This window comes from Trichechus manatus, unplaced genomic scaffold (genome assembly GCF_000243295.1).
Source record: "Trichechus manatus latirostris isolate Lorelei unplaced genomic scaffold, TriManLat1.0 scaffold00044, whole genome shotgun sequence".
Classification (NCBI taxonomy): Eukaryota; Metazoa; Chordata; class Mammalia; order Sirenia; family Trichechidae; genus Trichechus; species Trichechus manatus.
This window is the reverse complement of record NW_004443980.1, coordinates 13,235,564-13,257,220: the sequence shown is the minus strand read 5'-3', so window position 1 is coordinate 13,257,220 and position 21,657 is coordinate 13,235,564. Positions and strand designations below refer to the sequence as shown.

Here is a 21,657-nt window from a genome sequence, read left to right as displayed (position 1 = left end):
TAGATAGCCATCATTTCTCATTTGTTTTTTTTAGTTAAAGAAAAACAAGGAAAAATAATTAAACCCCATTCCTTGTCTCTTTGCATTTGTATACAAGAGCATCTGTCCAAAGAAAGTTTCTTGTAAACCCACAAGAAAACTTGGGTTTTAGGGCACTGATGTTCTCAAATCAAGATGTTAGTCATATCGTGGTTTTCCAATGGGATTTCATCTCTGTTTGCCATAACAGTTTTGGGAACTGCAATTCAACCCCAATCATATTTAGCGTGTATAAAAGCTGTCTTTATGGGAAATCGCAAGTAAGACCCACAGAATTTTCCTGCAAAACAATAGCTACCTTACAGCTCTTGGCCCAACAGTAAGCTATTAGCTGTGATGAGCTCAACCTCAGGGGAGCCCAGGGCAGAAAGGAGCAGGGTTTGATGAGCTCAATCCCAGGGGAAGCCCAGGGCAGAAAGGAGCAGGGCTTGCCAGTGAGTTGTGTCATCAGAGGTGGGTTTTTCTTGGTGCCAGAAGTGCCCTAGGATGGAAGAAAAACAGTGAACTGGAAGGACGTACCCAAAAGAAGAGTGTTTCATTGTGTGGCCTGGGATCTTCGATCCCTACGATTCAGGAAGCAAATTATACTGAGGGTCCTTGGTTGGAGAGCATGGTGTGAAGGGGTGGGTTGGATTGTTCCACCAGGAGTGGCTTATCCTCAGAGAGGTATAGCCTATGTAATTGGAGAGAAGCATGTTCCTTAGAGCAGTGCTTTCCAACCTGCATGATCTTAAGGAGCACTTGGAGCCAGTTTTTTAAAAAAAAAAGGGTCACAGATCCACCACCGTAGATTTTGTCATTCTGGGGTAGACTTTGTGATTTTGGAAATACCCTCCTAGAGGAAGGACTGCTCTGCCTTTAAAAGAAGGCGCTTCAGGGAAGGTATGGAGTCCCTGGTTGGTGCAAATAGTTACACGCTAACCAAAACGTTGAAGGTTCAAGTCCACCTAGAGGTGCCTTGGAAGAAAGTCCTGGTAATCTACTTCCAAAAAATCAGCCATTGAAAACCCTATGGAGTACAGGTCTACTCTGACACAGATGAGGTTGCCATGAGTTGCAGTTGACTTGACAGTAACTGATAAATGGTGTGGGTAGATATAGGGGCCAACAAAGAGTTTTAACTATCCTAAGAAGAGTTGGGAGCCACCAGCGGCAGGGAAGCCCACTGTTAATGGAGTGACTATATGTACTAAGTAGGATCTAGTGTGTGATGTGTAAAAGGTGGGTCCTGGAATCTCTGGGTCCTGGAATCTTAGAAGTGGTAGAGAGAAGTTGGTATCTGGGATGACCAGGTAACAGTTTCTTGTTAACTTGTTTGGTTTCAGGTGTTAGGAGAGTTCCATTCTCAGCTTCCTCATCACTAGATTGCTACCCCGTCCTTGATCTTGGCTCTTAGAGAACACCAGGTGGTGGAAGTGGTGGTGGGGGAAATGGTGGTGGTGGAAGTGGAGGTGGTGCTGGTGGTAGAGATGGTGGTGGTGGAGGTGATGGTGGAGGTGGTAGAGATGGTGGTGGTGGTAGAGATGGTGGTGGGTGGTGGTGGAGGTGGTAGTGGTGGAGGTGATGGTGGTGGTGGTAGAGGTGGTGGTGGTGGTGGAGGTGGTGATGGTAGAGATGGGGGTGGTGGTAGAGATGGTGGTGGTGGAGGTGTTGGAGGAGGTGATGGTGGTGGAGGTGGTGGTGGTAGAGATGGTGGTGGTGGTGGAGGTGGTGGAGGTGGTGGAGGTAGAGGTAGTTGTGGTAGTTGTAAAAACTAATAATTATAATTGTAAACCTTAAGGCTCATATTGACCAGAAGGTATTGGTGAACTCAGCATCTCTTCTCAGTGTTCATATCTGCTTCTCATCTGGCATGCTCTTTTATGGTGAATGATAATACCATCACCTCGTTACCCCAAACCAGAAGCCAGAGGATGAGCTTATGTGTTTTATCACTAACTCTTCATCCCACCTCCATCCTGCGAATTCTACCTGCTTACAAAACCTTCAAATACTTCTCTCTACTTTATGTCACTACTGTTGTCACCTTAATACAGAGCATTATTTCTTGCCTACCTGTTACTGTTGTTGTTGAGTTGATTCTGACTCATAGAGACCCTATAGCACAAAGTAGAACTTCCCCATAGGGTTTCCAAGGAGCAGCTGGTGAATTTGAACTGCCAGCCTTTTGGTTAGCAGCCAGTCTCTCAACCACTGTGCCATCAGGGCTCCATTTCTTGCCTGGATCGTGGCAAATGGTCACCCACCCATGGTCTCACCTTCTCCACCTCTCCATCGCAAGGTCAATTTTGAAATGCAAATCTGAACGTGTCTCTTACTTTTCTGCTTAAAAATCCTTCAGTGGATCCCTGTAACCCTCAGGATAAAGTCTGAGCTCCTTAACATGTAACACAATGTCCTCTGTGTTCTGGAAACCCTCACCCGACCTCTGCCTCACCAAGCATGACATGTTCCGTCTCATTACCCTCACCTCAACTTGGACTCAGTGGCCCCACCATACTAAAGTGCTTGAAGTTCCCTAAGCTGCCCTTCACTTCTCAGCCTCTCTGCTATGGTCATAAGCACGGGGAGGGCATAGAAAATACCTGTCCTGTAGACAGGCCCACAGGATGTTGGGCCCCTAGTAGCCATCAGTTAACTCATTGAATGGATGGACGAATGAATTATGAGCCTTTGTGAAGCCTTTGGTCTTTATATGCCATTCCAGGCCTTTCTTGGTGTAGTTCTGGGGTGGACTCTGTGATTTTGGAGGTAGTTGGGCAAACAGTTAACGTGGTTGGCTGCTAACTGAAATGGTGGTGGTTTGAGTCTACCCAGAGGTGCATCAGAAGAAAGTCCTGGCAGTCTACTTCTGAAAAATCAGCCATTGAAAACCCTGTGGACCACAGTTCTAGTCTGACACACATGGATTTGCCATGAGTTGGAGTCAACTCAATGGCAACTGGTTTGTTTGTGGTTTTTTGTTTTCTTACCTCCAGAAAAAGGGCTGGTCTGTCTTTAAAGAAAGGCTTCAGGGCAGGTATAGATGTAGCACCTAGGACCAAAGAGGTGTTGTAAGCATTCTAAGCAGAGGTAAGAACCACCAGTGGACAAAGAAACCACAGTTTCCTAATTGTCTTTCAAGATTCAGCTCAGGCGTTATGTCCCGAGGGAGGCCAGCTTTGATGCTCCCTGCCCCACTTTGGGGTGAGGAGCCCCTCCTGTGCTCACCCACAGTGTCTTGTACACACCTCTCTCATCATACTCAGCACATGGGCTGGGGCTTGTCCTGCTCACTCGGCTGTAAGCTTTCCAAGGAGTGCGCGATACTAATCCCCAGTGGCTGGTACATTGTAAGCGCTCAAGGAAAGTTTAAAGAACACGCGTAATGAATAAATGGATGATCTGCACCCTCCCTTTTATGTGGTGGCATCAGGGGGCTACTTGTTTAGTATTGCCAGAAGCTAGCCAACTTAGCTGTGTCCAGGAAGATTCATAAAAGACTGGAGGGCACTCCCAAGCATGGAATTTTTCCTGCTTCTTTGAGAGGGGAGCTTCTTTTTTTTGTTAATTAAAACCATTTTTTTATTGTGGTAAAAATATATAGAACAAAACGTTTGCCAGTTGAACTTTTTTTTACATGTACAATTCAGTGACACCGATTACATTAGTCATGTTGCACAGCCATCACCAGTATCTGTGGCTGTTTTCCATCTCCATAGACAGATCCTCAGTGACTCCCGGAGAGGAGCTTCTTTGTGGCACAAACAAGTTAGGGACCTTGATGCTGGAGACACCTCCTCACTGGCTGGAGACCAGGCTTGGCAGCCTTGCCACACCACCTGTTGTCAGTGGCTTGTCTGCTGCCTTCTGCTTCCCTTCAGCTCTGATTCCTCGCAGCCAGAAACGCTTCGGGGAGGGTCTATGAGAGCTAGCCTTTTTCCAAGGTGATGATGCTTTGTAAATGGAGAAAGCTCTGCAAACGTAAGGTGGCATTGTTATTTTTCAAGTTGGAGAATAAAGCCGAGACATGGTAAATAGCACAGTTTGCCCAAGAAGCCACACTGCAGTTATTCTGCCAAGTCCTTAGATTAAACTTTTTTTTTAAATGAGTACCATAGTGGAAGACATTTTAGAACTGGGCTCTTTATGAAGACTAATATTGCTGTCACAAGGCTACTTTATGAAAACCCGAGGGGACCTTTAACTGTAGCAGAAGATTCCTCATTTAAACCATGAAAGTTAAACAATAAAAACTAATTTCCTCTTCCCAGAGTACCCATCACTGCTAGGAAAAGCATCACTTTGCTTTACAAAAACAAGGGGGTCCTGTTCTTCAGGCCTTTGGTGGGTGTAATATGTTAGCTGTGTGTAAAGACATGTCTTGTCTAATCAGCTAACTTCTTTTGGAAGAAATGATGCCCTAGTGATTGCATTTAAGGTAAGTATGGGGGGATGATGTTAGGAGTGTTACCCACATCCTGGTAAAGTTCTTCACTGAGATTTTTTGTAGATGGTTGTGGGATGGTGGTGGTGGATTCAGATAAGAGATGAAGAGATTAGGTGGTTAAGAGTGGGCAGTGGTGGTGGGTGGTAAAATCTGTGTTGAGAAGACTTTGACTTTGGGTGAATTTTTTTATTGGTAGTTTATATTAAAAAAGGAAGAATTTTAGAGATCCAGATGTAAAGTTACAAATTTGAGTCAGAGATTGCTCTTACCTTTAGGATTTAGTGGAGCTTATACCTCATCTCTAGCACCTCTCTGTCAGCTTGTTGCTCTGTGGTGGCTTGCGTGTTGCTGTGATGCTGGAAACTATGCCATCAGTATTTCAAATACCAGCAGGATCACCCGTGGTGGACAGGTTTCAGCAGAGCTTCCAGACTAAGACAGACTAGGAAGAAAGGCATGGCAGTCTACTCCTGAAAATTAGCCAATTAAAACTCTATGGATCACCAGAATATTGTCCAGTTTAGCACTAGAAGATGATTCCCCAAGGTTGGAAGTCACTGCACAATAGCTGCCACAGTGGATTCAGACATACCGATGATCAGGATGATGGTGGAGAACCGGGCAATGTTTCATTCTGTTGTACGTAAGGTCGCCATGAGTTGAAGCCAACGCGATGATAACTGACAACAATAACAACATACCCCATCTGCCTTCTCTCCTTCCCTGCTACTTGTTGGGCCACTGGACCCCTTGCCCAGCCCACAGCCCCTACTGGGGACAGTGAGGAGCTACCTCCTCCTGGCCCCCAGGGCTCCTTGCCTCCACTTCCCCGGTGCCCTGTAGGGCTCTGCTCTAAGGAACCTGAACTGAGATGAATGGGCCCCACTGCATCTTTTGTAACATGCATTTAGGTGACAGACTAGTCAGTGGATCTGCTCTTTGCTTTAGGGTGCCTTTGGAGTGGTACCATTGGCTTTTCTCAAGGAACTGGGGGTCCCCAGCTGCATCCAGCTGCATATAAAGTGTTCCCGCAGGTCCTGTGGATTAAAGATCAGTGTCAGCATCCGAAGGAGCCCTGGTGGCACAGTACTTAAGTGCTCGGCTGCTAACCCAAAGGTTGGCAGTTCAAACCCACCAGCTGCTCCACGGGAGAAAGATGTGGCAATCTACTTTCGTAAGAATTTACAGCCCTGGGAATCCTAGGGGGGCGGTTCTACTCTGTTCTATGGGGTTGCTATGAGTTGGAGTGGACTCAACGGCCCAGGGTTTAGTTTCTTTTCTTTTTTGAGTGAGCATTGGAAGAGGGAGGGAAGAGAGAGGCTGAGGCATTTATTCTAAATCCTATCTCTTTAGTTGCTGCATGGTACCGTGTGGGTGCTCTTAGTGAACTAAGAGTGGAAATAAAAGCTTTGCAATTGTAGGTAAGTTCTTGATAAAACACTAAGGTATCTCTAACGAGGGAACTTGTTGTTATTAGTTGCCATTGAGTCAGTCCCGACTCATGGTGACGACCCCCATGTGTGCAGACTAGAACTGCTCCATAGGATTTTCAAGGCTGTGACCTGTAAGAAGCCAATCTCCAGGCCTGTCTTCCGAGGTGCCTCTGGATGGGTTCAAACACCCAACTTTTTGGCTAGTAGCTGAGCACTTAACCATGTGTGGCACCCAGGGATTCCAGTGAGGGAGTGTATGCAAAAGTCTGCCTGAGAGAGAGGGCAGGATACCTGTAGGACTCCATGGGGTCCCAGAGTGCCCTTAGGGGTGGCGGGGTTTGTTATTAGTTGCCATCGAGTCGGCCCCCAACTCATGACAACCCCATGCACAACAGTACAAAATGCTGCCCGGTACTGTACCATTCCCATGATCAGTTGAGGATCAGATGGTTGTGATCTGTAGGGTTTTCACTGGCTCGTTTTCAGAAGTAGATCTCCAGGCCTTTCTTCCTAGTCTGTCTTAGTCTGGAAGCTTGACTGAAACCTGTTCAGCATCGTAGCCACACACAAGGCTCCACTGACAAGACAGGTGGTGGCTGTGCATGAGGTGCATTGGCTGGGAATGGAACCTGGGTCTGCTGTGTGGATGGCGGGAATTCTACCACTGAACCACCGCTGCCCTCTTTGGGGATGCTGGGTAAGAATAACAGAAGAGTCTAGAACCAGGAGAGGTAGCCAGGCCCAGACATACAGGGTCTTATGGACTCTGGTAAGGAATGTGGGCTTGTTCCTGAGGTCTGGGCAGGCCCTGAGGGATTTTAAGAAGAGAAAGGACCTGCTCCCATTCGTGCTTTAGGGCTGGCACTCCAGCAGCGATGGACGGGGGTGAAGAGAGCAGGAGATCCTAGAGAAGAGAGGTAGGAAGCTGTTATTGTGATCCTAATAAGCAATGATGAAAGCTTGAAGGAAGGCAGGACTGGAGTGGAGGGGATGGATTGCAGAGCTGTTTACAAGGTGGAATCTGCAGGACTTCTCTGCAGGAATAGGACACTGGCTATTCATTTTCAGAAACAACCCATGTGTGGCATTCATGTGCTAACTCGGCTGATGAATACACTATTCTTGTAACTAGGTTGGAGAAGAATTACATGAAGGGTATCATTAAGATGTTAAAATGAATACATTACATATGTTAACAAGAGTATGAACCCTGTATTATATTTGGCAAACGGGGTGTTAAATCCTTGTTCAACTAGCCAGATGTCCTTGCAGCTGCTGCCGGTATTGCAGAGGGAGGCAGCCACCTGAGACCCCAGCTACGCGCTGGTGACAGTGGTTTCCGCAGCATCTGGCTGTACAAATGACTTCTATGCTCTGATTGACAGGCACCGCATGGATTGCACAAGTCACATCAGAATGCACAGGTGGGGATTTTCTGTTGGTTAAGTCCAATTTCAGATTCCAGCAACTTGACCTTCTCAGGGAACCTTTGCAGCTGGAAATGGCCTTGGCTGTGGCTGAAATCTATTCCTATTATTTTGTGGGACTAAAAAACGCTGCAGTCAAACAAACTTGAGACCAATTTAGTAACATTCACTCCTAAATTGGAATCTTATCAGTCTTGTTTGGGGCAGAAATTTGGCTGAGTTTGCAAAGGCGGGTGAGCATTTGCTGTAAATGTTTAAACTACCTCAAGCAAAATTCCCGTAGCTACTCAGAGGAGTTGAAAGAACTCATAACAGACTAAACCCATTGCTGTCGAAATCGATTCCGACTCATGGTGACCCTATGTGTTACAGAGTAGAACTGAGCTCTTATCTGTAATCTTTATGGAAGCAGACCTCCAGGCCTTTCTTCTGTGGCACTGCTGGGTGGATTCGAACCACCAACCTTTAGGTTAGTGGTCAAATACAAACCGTTCGCGCCACCGAGGGACCTTGAAAGTACTCGTAGGTTTTTGTATTTATTCTTACATAGTACAACCTCATCTAAATGGCCCTGACTTATCAAGATTGAGTCAGCACTAGGATGTCTCTCTCCTCCCTGTCTGCCAAAAGATCTTAGAACATTTTAAATGATTTTCAAGTGTCTGAACAGAGCCTGGCTCCTGTGGGCTGGATACACCACTCTATGTTTTCCCTATTGTGCTCCTGGGAGTCGGCCATCTTGGATGTTGAGTTGAAGAGAAGTGGGAGAGAGGCAGTGCTAGCGACTACAGTTACTTAGTCCAGCTGATCTTTGTGTACTGTGTTTCCTGGAGGAGAAATTGTGAAACGCGAACATTTTCTGAGTTGAATAAAAGCTGTGATTAAAAAAACAAAATCCTATCCGTTGTTTTCCTCTCTGCTTAAGTGTACAACGACAGGGTCCCTATGAGTTGGAATCCACTCAACGGCAACGGGTTTGGTTTGGTTTTGGTTTATGGCCGCCCAAGTTTTCCAAGAGGAAAAGTTAATGCAGTCTAAATAGGGAAATAGCATAATGAGAGGATTAAACCAGTGTTGTGAAATGTCCTCGTCTCTATTGTTTTTGGAGTTTGGGCTGACGGATGGACTGCAGTTTAACATCAGCCAAGCCTGGCTGTGGTGCCCGGGTCTTGTCAATGGCAGACAATGTCCACAAGGTGGCAGCATGCTAGAGGGTTTCTTGAAGCCTTGAATTGGTAATGGTTTCTTTGGCTGGCTACCAGCAGAGTGATTTTCCCGTTTAGAAGGGTTAAATGAAGCTATTGTACTTTAGGCCCAAGTTACGCTTATCTATAAATGCATAAATTTAGTGGAAAGCTGACTTGTTACAGTGTGGCCATAAATAAGTTCCTTCATTTATGTGAATTCTCTTAGTAAACTTATTGTAAGTAATAATTGTAGTTGTCATATATAGTTTATAGAAACCAGCAAGCAATTCTTTTTGGCCTTTGCATGCAACAGATGACGAGCATGCTGTATTCTGAGAAGGCAGATACGGAATCTCCTTGGGGATCAGGATATTGGGCTGTTTCACTAGTTGACCTCGAATCATGGTGACCCCATGTGTATCAGAGTAGAACTGTGCTCCATAGGGCTTTCAATGGCTGATTTTTTGGACGTAGATTGCCAGATCTTTCTTCCGAGGTGCCTCTGGGTAGACTCGAACCTCCAGCCTTTAGGTTAGCAACCGAACGTGTTAATGGTTTGCACCAGCGTTTCCAGGTTCTGTATAGGAGAGTCCAGCAGTGGCTCTTAGCCAAGAGCAGAAGACGGCAGGGAGGGCTGTTTGCCTTGCTTTCTCACCCTGGAGACTGTTTCTGGCTTCTGCTGGCGACTGTTTGCTGGGAGGTGTGTCAAAGCTGCGTACATTTCTTTATGTAAATTTGTGGGCAAATTTAATATTGTAGGCAATGTATGATTACACTGAATGTTTATCCAGAAAGTTCACTGGTTTGTTTCAGTTTACAGCTGGGTTTAAATTATGATAAAACACATGTAACTTTTTTTTAAGATCTCTTTCATCTGGATAGTTTGTTCAGAGGAAAGGAGTTAGGAAGCTCTTTGTAGTGTTTTTCCGGTGTTAGATTATCAGAACTTTCTGAATTCAAAGAAACCCAAAACAATGTCTGAATTAGAAGATTTGGGAATAAAGAACTCTGCAAACTTTTCGCATACTTTGGACATGTTATCCGGAGGGGCCAGTCCCTGGAGAAGGACATCATGCTTGGTAAAGTAGAGGGTCAGCGAAGAAGAGGAAGACCCTTGACGAGACCGATTAACGCAAAGGCTGCAACAAGGGGCTCAAACATAGCAACGATTGTCAGGGTGACACAGGATCAGGCAGTGCTTCATTCTGCTGTACACAGGGTCTCGATGAGTTGGAACTGGCTCGACGGCACCTAACAACAATAACAACAATTAATCTGATGGAAGTAGAGGGCTAATGTGGATGAAAATACATAGAAATGCAAAGCTTCGAAAATAAATGAAATGGTCCATGGGGTGAAATTTGGGCACTCCTTCAGACTGGTAAGCACTTGTGGTTGAGATGACTCTGATACATGGCAACCCCATGTGTGTCAGAGTAGAACTGTGCTCCATCGGGTTTTCAGGGGCTGATTTTTCAGAAATAGATTGTCAGACCTTTCTTCTGAGGTGCCTCTGGGTGGACTCAAACTTCCAACCTTTCAGTTAGCAGCTGAGCACGTTAACTGTTCGGATCTCCTAGAAACTCCTTGAGAGAGGTCCCTATAACTTTGTAAATGAAAAATATTAGGAAGGGGGCATCTAGGAAAACTCATTGTTCAGGATTTACACAGCAAAGTCTCTGATCTTTGAGGAAAATAACACTACAGAATGGCTTCTCCTTCGTGGAGCGGGCTTGGTGGGTCATGTTTGGTGATGGCATGTCTGCTGCACCCACAGGGCCTGCAGGGATTAGTTTGGGGGGTTCACCAGCTCGGCCCTGAACATGGTCTCTGAGCCAGTTTTCTGAAGCCCCTTGGAATTCTGCGACCATATTACCTGGTGTCCAGGCTCCCTTCCTCTGCCCATCCTGCCAAGCAGCCAGATACCCAGTCTGGGTATGGGCCTGCTTTGTAGAGTCACTGCTTCAGGGAGAAAACCACCCTGCAAGGATTACTTGACAGGGCCATCCATACTTTCTCTCAGCTTTCATGAGTGTATTTGATGTTTTCGTTTGTTAAGGGGGCATGGGAGTATATAGCGCTGGAAGAGGAATTTGAAGCCTTAGAATCAAGTACCAGAATTGTTAGGTGAGTCCTTATTCTCTCTGCCTTCATTTCCCCATCTGAAAAAGAAGGATGATAATAGTTATCTGGCCTCCAATTCTAATAAGAATCAAATATGCAGGAAAACGCTTTGGTGGCTACAGATGTGATTATTTTTAAATTTCCAGTGTGTGGGCTATATCTAAGTTGTGAGACTAGAATAAATCTGTGATTAAATACAGGTGTTACCAAACAACTATTCATGGGGACACTCATTTAGTAATAATGTTTCCCAACACCTGTCACATATTAGAATCACCTGGAGAGCCTCTTTAAACACTACCAAGTGGATATCAGGCCAGTTAGTGGAGGCTTGCTGGGAGTGGGGCCAGGGCATAGGGGCTTTTAAAAGCTTCCAGGTGGTTCTAAAGGGCAGTCAGAGTCCCCACTGGGACGCATCAAGCCCACCTGTGAAAGCTTACAGTAAATCCCCAGATTACCGACCTCTGATTTAAGGACAACTTGTACTTGCCCTTTAATGTTATGTAAAGTTGCCCACACATTGAAACGATTGAGCCAACCCCTACTTGCAACAAATTCTTCATCACAGTCACCTTCATTTGCTGCACCTGCAGTTTTTAAATCACTGAAAAAGCTTTGAGCCTTTTCTTGCACTAAAGTCGGGCTAAATAAGAACCGTACGGACCTGTTCAAACTTACCCACAAATTCTTAAAGGCACACTCAGGAAGGGATCTTGTTCATAGCCCAAAGACTTGCTGTACTTACAGTCCGAAGGCACAGGGCCTGTCTACAGAAAATAGCGCCTATGGCAATCACTTGTCAATTGCTGAATGAGCTCTCACAGCTGGGGAGGGAAACTCATGGCCAATACAAACTGCTCCTTAGCGCCGCTCCTCAAGCGGCAGCCAGGGCACACGCCCTACCTGCCGTACCTTAGTTACACCTCTGCAGAGACATCCTAAAAATATTATCTTAGAAGAATGTTGTCTTCATAAGTTGACAGCTATGCAAATGAATAACAACGATCTTTGTTGTTGTTAGCTGCCATGAATTGGCCCCGACTCATGGTGACCCCATGTACAACTGAAGGAAACATGGCCCGGACCTGCACCATTCCTATGATCAGTTGCAGATCGGACCGTTGTGATCCATAGGGTTTCCACTGGCTGATTTTCAGAAGTAGATTGCCAGACCTTTCTTCCTAATCTGTCTTAATCTGGAAGCCTCTCTGAAACCTGTTCAGCATCATAGCAACACACAAGCCGCCACTGACAGGTGATGGCTGTACATGAGGGGCATTGGCTGGGAATTGAACCTGGGTCTCCCACATGGAAGGCAAGAATTCTACCACTGAAATACCAATGTTTCATAACAATGATCAAAGATGGGGGGAGGGGTGTGCAGAACAAGAACAGGTACTGAGAATACATTTTTTGTAGCCTGAAGTTGTAGACAGATCACGCACCCCAGTTTTCACACTGAAACTCCCCATAGGGTTCCTGAGAGGAATTGCAATTTTTTGCATGCCCGACGATAGATATAACGTGAGAGCAAGATTACCTCATGGGTCTCTTTAGCTAGAGTTTTAATTCAGCCTGGATCATAATGCCTTTTTTTCTTTTTTCTTTTTTTAAAGCTGATTTTGAAAGTGCATTTGAGAAGTGCTGCTTGTTGAATTTGTTTCACACAGAATGGGTCTGTGGCAGCTGAGTTAGAAGCAGGGCTTCGAACCGGTTGGTTCCAGTTCAAACCCCTGCTGAGAACTTGTATTTCTAACAAGTTTCCAGGAGTTATACATAAGAATCACCTGTGAATCTTGTTAAACTGTAGATTCTGACTCAGTATGTCTGGGTGGGAATGCAAATTGTCAGCAGGGACCTTGTTAGAAATGCAGATTTCTAGCAGGGGTTCAAAGGGAACAAACCTGTTGAAGCCCTGGTTAGAAGCCGTTCATCAAACGGGCGGGAAGCATTCATTTCCAGGTGGGAGAGAACACACTTTCCTTGCCCAGTTAATTACTGGTTTCAGTCAGCTGCTCGTTGGCCTGAGCCTCAAGCTCCCAGCCAACCTCCTACTTGCCCATCTGTGCGTCTTTTGGAATATGAGTGGATTGCCATTCTCAAACTGAGGCAGGCTCCAGGCCTGCAGCAGCAGCTCCCCTGTTAGAAATGCAAATTGTTGGGGCTTCCCCCAGTCCAACTGACTGCTCTTTTCTTGTTTTTCTCCGAGGCGGATTAACCAGTAGGCAAGGTACACACGGGCTTACTTGTGCTTACTAGTTTGCAGTGCACAATTTCACATGGGTTTCACCACATCATATATATACAGTGTACATAGACGCATTGTGTATGTGTATATAATACATTGTGTATATATAAATTTATAACGATACACACAATGTATAAAGATACGTTTTGTGTGTGTGGTGGTGTTGTTTTCGTTGGTGGTGTCGGGTCGATTCCAACTCATGGCCACCTCGTGTGCAGAGTAGAACTGCTCCACAGGGTTTTCAAGGGTGTGGCTTTCAGAAGCAAATTGCCAGGCCTGTCTTCAAGGGCCTCTGGGTGGGCTCTAACCGCCAGCCTTTTGGCTACTAGTCTAGCACTTAACCCTCTGTACCATGTAGGGACTGTCTTGATATATATTGTACATTGTGTATGTATGCACGTATAAAGAAAAATTGTGTATATAAAAATCCCTGTTGGGAATGCAGGGGAAGCAAAACCAGGAAATTCCAGAAATCAGGGCACCATTGGGAATCCAAAGGCCGTGAGATTGGGAGACGGGAGGTCAGCAGGGGAGAGAAATAAATCTTGGACAGAGTGGGAAGAGGAATGAGGTCTAGAAAGGGCCATTGCATTGCACAACTCCCAAGGGCCGCCACTGGCCTAGAACCCCTTGCAGATGGTGCCCCCAGAACTGTGCAGTGTAGCAGCCCTGGGTCTAAGCAACGGCAGGGGTAGCCCTGGGTGAGCCCTTAAGGTTTCTTTCTAAAGTCAGCCATGCGGTGACTTCTTTAGGACTTCAGAATAGACAGCTGAGCTCTTTAGAAATAGACTAGACTATCATGTCCTGAAGGCAGAGAGAAGAATAAATGTTGCTTTATCTCCAGATCCCTTCCAGCCTGATAACACTTGATGCTTGTTGTTGCATGTACGCATGTCTGTATGTATTTCAAAGCCTTCCTCTTCAGACACTCTAACAAACTTAAGCTAGGTGGCTTATCTTTTGACATCAGGGGGGAAATGGTTAGCCTGAATGGTCATCCCAGCCACAGAGAAATCAGAAATCTCTCCAGATGTTTCTAACATCTAGATATCTGAATTTACCAGGCTCCATCTATAGGGTCGCTATGAGTCGGAATCAACTCAATGGCAACGGGTTTGGTTTTTTTTCTTTTTCTTTTTCTTTTTTTTTTTTTCAAATGGAGCCCTGATGGCACAGTGGTTAAGAGATAGGGCTGCTAACCAAAAGGTTGGCAGTTCGAATCTACCAGCCGCTCCTTGGAAACCCTATGGGGCAGTCCTACTCTGTCCTATAGGGTCGCTATGAGTCGGAATCAACTCGATGGCAGTGGGTTTTTTTTTGGTTTATGCTAAGGAGCCCTGGTGGCACAGTGGTTAAAGCACTCAGCTAACTAAAGGTCAGTGGTTTGAACCCATCAGCTGCTCAGTGAGAGAAAGATGTGGCAATCTGCTTCCATAAAGATTCCAAAAAATGAAACCAAACTCGTTGCCATCAAGTCAATTCTAACTCATAGTAACCCTATAGGACAGAGTAGAAGTACCCCATGGAGTTTCCAAGGAGCGCCTGGTGGATTCGAACTGCTGACCTTTTGGTTAGCAGCCGTGGCACTCATCCACTATGCCACCAGGGTTTTTCCATAAAGATTACAGCCTTGGAAGCCCTATGGGACAGATCTACTCGGTCCTACAGGGTCACTGTCAGTAGGAATCAACTTGACAACAACGGGTTTGGTTTTGATTTATGCTAAGTGCGGATTGGACCATTGTGATCCATAGGGTTTTCACTGGCACAATGGTTCAATCTGCAGTCGATCATGAGGATGGTGTAGGACCGATCATGGGGATAGCGTTTCCCAACTCATGGGGTCGCCATGAGTTGGGGACCAACTCGGTAACAGCTAACAGCAACAACATGCTAAGTGCTTTCATGCATTATCTTGTTCAATCTCCACAGCCACCCTCTCTGACAAAGGTACTGTTATTATCTGCAATTTACAGATGAGGAACTGAAGTGTAAATTGGTAGGTGGCTGAGCAGGCATTTGAATCGAGGTCAAAGCTGAGCTTTCATCCACTCCTTGCTATGTCCCAAGATGTGACATGTAACATTAGCTAAGGTCTTGATTCAGGTGGGCATGTCATTACTTAATGGATTCTTCATTTTCATTACTCAAATTGAGATATGGCAATTCCCCACACTTTTTATGTATTGTATTCTTTATTTTTCTGGCTTGTGCTTTTAAACCTCTATTTGCAGCAATATTTTAAGTTAATTATTGGTACTCTAAAAGCTGTTAGTCTTCCATATAGTACTTTAAATACAGTGTGACTTTTTAAAATGAAAAATTAGCCACGGGAGCTAAGCATCATTCTCTTTCTTGTGGGCTGAGCGCCAATGTTATGACAGGAATTCAGCAATGAAATAGACATAAAAAGAACCTCCTTGCAGATTTAAGAGGGTCATATATTCCGCGTAATTGTTATTTTGCTAGTTGACTTCATCTTCATTTGTGTACCTGCTACATAGTTTTAGTTATGTTCAATTACTCCATGTTTTGTAAATTACATTAAATCTTTTATTTCCTCTTATTGTCCAAAGTATTTTGTTAGATGGTATGTGAGGTGTAGTTTTTAAGCACATCGATGTAATTCTTTGGGGTGCACATCCTTTGATAACTACCTAGAACATTAAGGAATTTCACTGCCTGTGTACTTTTAGCATCTTTTAAAGGAAAGGGTTAATTTATTGTATATCCAACAGTCCTGAATTCTTAAACTGCTTTATAGACAGAGTGAGTGTATAAACAATATTTTTTTTTCCCATTTCTTTTCAGGAATTACAACATATTGTTGGATCACAACACATCAAAGCAGAGAAAGGTAAACTTGAATCTACAAATATTTGAAGTTCTATAGGGTCACTATTCACTGAGCTAACGTGGTTTCTCTCATCTCCAGCTATGGTGGAAGGTTCCTGGTTAGACCTGGCTAGGAGGGGCAAACCTGATACTCAACCTTTTGCTCATCTCACTATTAATGCCACTGACATCCCTTCAGGTAAGTTTCATTTGCATACAGCGTGAAAAGTATTTTCAGAGTCATTTATCAGCCCATTTGAATATGCAAACTTGTTAGCCTATAAAGTGATAACTTTGTGGATGAGAATTAGCATAAAGCCGATTCCTATAAGGTGGAGATCACGTATATCCTTGTGTTGCCACTTTTCCACCATTTCTGACAGTAGCCACCCACACAACACACTCTCTCTTAGCCCCTAGCCACCCCAGGGCTAAGTCAGAGCTCATAAGCTAAAAGATCACCATGCTTGGGTTCGTTAATTCTCTGGAACAACTCACAGAACTCGCAGAAGATATTATACTTACAACTACTGGTTTTATGATAGTAAAAGAAAATAAATCAGGGTCATCATAAGGAAGAAATGCATGGGTGAGGTCTGGAAAGGTCCTCAATGTGGAGGTGATGTGTCTCAGAGAGGGCACTTGACCTTCCCTTCGCCAACCAGGAAGCTCTCTGAGTCTTAGGGTTCCAGGTTTTTATTGGCCAGTCCTGCATGATAGGCTAATCAATCATGCCTCATGAGGTTAGCAGATATCTACCTCCCACGTGAGTCTTTTCTGGTCTGGCCAGGCCATGCTCAGCATGAATGCTCCAGTGTGGCCTGGAAGTTCCAGGCTTAGGCATCCCAATTGCTCCAAGGGTTATTTCACATATACCAGAAACAAAGGCCACCTTACTTTGGGTAAAGCTAGGTAGATGCTTTACCCCACATCCTGTTACAAGATTTTTGAGAGCACTTAACTTCTAGACTGAAAGAAAGGTGATTTAGTTTGAGATTGATGATCCACACTCAAGTTGACACCCTGGAAACAGTGATTCTCAGTCATCCCAGAATGGACATCATTATTACATTCATTTACAGATAAACAGAGTGGGTGTTTACTTTAAATGACTGCGGGTTGTGTGTGCCTAATAGGAAGGCAGTCCCTTGTTATGCTTTTCTGCAAATCCAAGCTAAAGCTGACACAGCCCCATTGCTCACCTTGAGGTGAGTGGATTCATCCAGTTAGTCTTATACTCAGCTATCACCTGCAGAGTCCCAGATAAGGGCTCAGCAGAGTAACCTGGAAGAGGCTGTAGCTGTGGAAAATGAGACAGCCTTCCCCTTCTCCAGGTGCTTAGCATTTTCTCTGGGAAAGACAAACTCAGTGTTCTGGAGGTCTGATTATCTTTTGGGAATAAGAAAATCCAGAGCTCAGTGCTACATGTCTTTAATGCACCAGCTCTTTCATATAATCCCCAATGGTTACTTCACCTGGGGATAGTAAGTGTCAAAAAGATTACAAAGAACATTATGATAGAATAATAATTAGACATCATTGCTATTATTTTGCAATTTCTTGGACACCTACCATGTATCAGGTATTTTGCTCTGTGTTCATTATCTCTAATCTTTACTAAAACCAAACCAGTTGCCATTGAGTCATTTGCAACTCATGGGGACCCCATGTGTGTCAGAGTAGAACTGTCGCTCCTTAGGGTTTTCTCTAGCTGTGATCTTTTGGAAGTAGATCGCCAGAGCTTTCTTCTTCTAATCTGTACTATAACCATGGAAATTGTAAACCATGACAATGTCATTCAGATTTCGCAGACAGAGAAACCGAGGTTCACATAGGCTGTCATTTGCCCAAGGTCATGCTGGCGGCACAATTAGAAGTTGAATGCCAATCTAGTGGACTGCAAAGCCTGTGCATTTTACACTACACATTATCATATAAGCAGGCCACAAGGTGTCAGAGAGAACTCCTCAGATTCAAAGCTTTTACGTTCCTCTTTTCTTGTAAGAAGTAGATTGGTGTAGTGTTAAATAGCAGGGCTCTAAAATCCAACTGCCTGCCTTTGGGGCCCCATCATACTACTTACTATGTGGCCTTTTGCAAATTCTTGGAGTCATTTGTGCCTCAGCTTCATCATGTATAAAATGGGGATCACAATAGTATACCTCATATGGTAGTTATGAAAGCTGGCAGCGTGTAAGCACTCAGGGAATGTGATTTGCTATTATTATTTGAGTTTAATTAAATAATTATACACAATCCACTTTGATCTAAAAGTGATTTGAGGCACATTTTCTTTTTTCAGTTAAAAAACAAAAAATCCAAGATTTAATAAATAATTTTGAAGCCATTACCATAGGACCAAACCCGAAAACCCAAACTCATTACCATAGAGTGGATTCTAACTCATGGTGACCCCGTGTGTTATAGAGTAGAACTGCGCAATAGGGTTTTCTTGGCTGTTACCTTTATGGAAGCAGATCACCAGGCCTTTCTTCTGTGTCACCATTGGGTGGGTTCGAACAGCCAGCCTTTAGGTTAGCAGCTGATTGCAAACTACCTCCATCACCCAGCCTTTATGATAGCACGGGCAGGGACTTTTCCTGACTGAAGACAGAGAACATGAGAAGGCAGCTTTTTGGCTTTGAGAGTATTTTCCTAAACTATCCAGCCCATCCTAGATACTTGCTTCATAAACAAATTGTGTGTGTGTACGGGTGTGTGCATGTATTTTATGGTAGAACTACATAGCTTTCTGAGTAGAGAACTAGTTTGCATTGAGCAAAGGCAATCAAATTAATACAGTGGCATCAGCTGTGTGTGCTATGAATGTAGTCTGCATTTATCTTTTCAGTTTCCTTTAAATGGCATATCATAAATATTAGACTGTGTGCCAAAGTTTTTTTGGCAATAGCAAGCATGTTTTAGTTGTAAAGCTCTCTCTGCAGGCACCTAGCATCAAAATCATTGCCAAAAAAAAAAAAAGAGGCAAAACTGGTGATTTTCTGAGGGTTATTGAGTTTGTGACTGAGTGAAATGATTTGGTGTATGCATCTGGTGAAGAAAGTAGAATTTGTGGCTCTGGCTGAGCCAAGAATCCCCCGAGTCCATTTGTCTCCCAGTTTTGGCCAGTACTGGATACTTCAGGGGAAGATAGCTTTAAGTTTGCGTGTTCGTTTTGGAGCTCTGTTTTATACTTCATTGATACATAAGAAATCAGAATCTGCCTTGTATTGACTATTAGCTTGTGCATTTTCACAGCTTCTTGAACCCAGCGCATTGGGAAGTATTTTATGAGGCCAGAATACGTGGCTTCCTTCAGGGGCATCCTCAGATGAAACATTTGCAGAGGCCTCTTCTCCAACGGGAGTCCTTGAGCAGCACAAATGGTTAAGAGCTTGACTACTTACTAGTCGAAAGGTTGGCAGTTTGAACCCACTTAGAGTGCCTCGGGAGACAGACCTAGCGATCTGCTGCCAAAAGGTCACAGCCTTGAAAACCCTATGGAGCAGTTCTACTCTGCACACATGGGGTTGCCATGAGTTGGAATTGACTCAATAGAAACTAACAGTAACAACAACTTCTCCAACACCTAACAGTGGGGACTGAGGGTCTGTGATAAGAGGTGGTCAGCATGCCTCTGTGCTGGAAATCCAGGTTTGCCATGTGAAACCCTTCAACCTGATCCCAGCATACTTTTCTCCCCTCTTTTTCCCACTATGCCTATTCATGCTGAGGGATTGGTGGTTCAGTGGTAGAATTCTCACCTTCCATGCAGGAGATCCAGATTTGATTCCTGGCCAGTGCACCTCATGAGCAGCCATCACCCATCTATCAGTCTAGACTACGAGGAACAAGGAAGAAGAGCCTGGTGATCTCCCTCTGAAAATCAGCCAGTGAAAACCCCATGGATCACAGTAGTCCAATCCACAACTGGTCATGGGGATGGCACGGGACTGGGGAGTGTTTTGTTCCATTGTGCATGGGGTCGCCATGAGTGGGGGGCTGACTCAACAGCCCCTAACAACAACAACTCTTGAAAGTGCTTAGCAGAAAGCACTAAGTGTATTTGAATGTATTTCTCTATTTAGAAAATAAATTCTGAGAAGTTATTCTGCCACTGGAATAACGACTGGTATGCTGTGTTTTTCTGCAGGCTCATGGAACCGTGAGGCTGTCCTCCTCACACAGGGGCTGACTTTAATGCACCTTTTCTCTCCTCAGGTTCTCACAAAGTGAGTCTTTCCTCTTGGCACCATGACCGAGGTTGGGCAAAGATCTCCAACATGACTTTCAGGAATGGGAAACTGATCGTTAATCAAGATGGCTTTTATTACCTGTATGCCAACATCTGCTTTCGGCATCATGAAACATCAGGAGACCTAGCCACGGAGTATCTTCAGCTGATGGTGTACGTCACTAAAACCAGCATCAAAATCCCGAGTTCTCATACCCTGATGAAAGGAGGAAGCACCAAATACTGGTCTGGAAATTCGGAATTCCATTTTTATTCCATAAATGTTGGAGGATTTTTTAAGCTACGATCTGGTGAAGAAATAAGCATCCAGGTATCCAACCCTTCCCTACTAGATCCAGACCAAGATGCAACTTACTTTGGGGCTTTTAAAGTTCGAGATATAGATTGAGCCCTGTTTTGTGGAACGTTATCATGTATTTCCTAGGATGTGTGTAAACTTTTTTTAAAAAAAGTAAGCCAAGAGAGATGTATATAGGTGTGTGAGACTACTGAGAGGTATGGCCACAATGGTACAATAAGACTCTCTATCCACACTCTTGACCTTGTAGAGAGCATATGTATTTACAGCCAATGAGAGATGTTGGACTCTAGGTGTGTTCCAGTCTAAAGGCTTTCTTACTTACACAATGGTTTTTAAATTTTGTAATGAATTCCTAGAATTAAACCAGATTGCAGCAGTGATGGTTGGCCTTATGAGAAGATGCATTTGGGCTACTGGGGCGTGGGCATTAATTGTCTGCATCTAGCCCCTGGTTAGGAGTCCTGGGCAGTGCAAACAGTTAAGCGCTCAACTACTCGCTGAAAGATTGGGGGTTCACATCTACTCAGAGGTGCCTTAGAAGACGGGCCTGGTGATCTGCTTCTGAAAGTCATAGCCTTGAAAACCCTATGGAGCAGTTCTACTCTGCATCCGTGGGGTCACCATGAATTGGAATCAACTTGAGGGCAGCTAACAACAGCCCCCCCTGGTTGTGTGCCTCTATGCAGTTGAAGTGGAGAAGGTGTCATCTTAATAGCAAAAGGACAATCATCTGAAGGATTCAGTTCTTTTGAATTGTTACATCATGCTGGAACCTGCAAATACTTTTTCGAACAAGGGAGAAAATATATGTATTTTTATATAATGTCTAAAGTTATATTTCAGATGTAATGTTTTCTGTGCAAAGTATTGTAAATTATATTTGTGCTATAGTATTTGGTTCGAAATATTTAAAATGTCTTGCTGTTGACATATTTAATGTTTTAAATGTACAGACATATTTAACTGGTGCACTTTGCAAATCCCCTGGGGGAAACTTGCAGCTAAGGGGGAAAAAGTGTTGTTTGCGAATATCAAATGTATTATATTTCCTCATTCTTTTTAACTTAACAGAGTCTTCAGACTTGTCAAGTCTGTGCAAAATAAATAAATAAAATGGATGCCTTGAGTAATAAACAAGATGCTGGCCACCAGGTGCCTTTTCAAATTTAGAAGCTAATTGACTTTAGAAAGCTGGCATTGCCAAAAAGGATACATAATGGGCTACTGAAATCTGTCAAGAGTATTTATATAATTATTGAACATGTGTGTTTTCTACAAGTGCTGCAAACTGTAAATTTTGTGTTACTTTTAATGGAAACATTATCAGTGGCTTATAGCAAAAAAAAATACAATTTTTAACTTAGTGGATATTATTTTAT

The 21,657-nt window shown here is 44.1% G+C and overlaps 1 protein-coding gene across 1 annotated transcript in view; it reads left to right on the top strand.

The window, feature by feature from the left end:
• The window catches only part of TNFSF11 (TNF superfamily member 11), a 37,262-nt gene extending 16,608 nt beyond the window's left edge, over positions 1–20,654 (top strand). The window contains exons 3-5 of the mRNA XM_004376608.1: positions 15,699–15,744; positions 15,823–15,921; positions 19,944–20,654. Of these exons, the coding sequence (XP_004376665.1) occupies positions 15,699–15,744; positions 15,823–15,921; positions 19,944–20,365 (567 nt within the window). The 3' untranslated portion in view covers positions 20,366–20,654. The remainder of the gene's footprint in view (positions 1–15,698; positions 15,745–15,822; positions 15,922–19,943) is intronic.
• Positions 20,655–21,657: the final 1,003 nt, after the last annotated feature.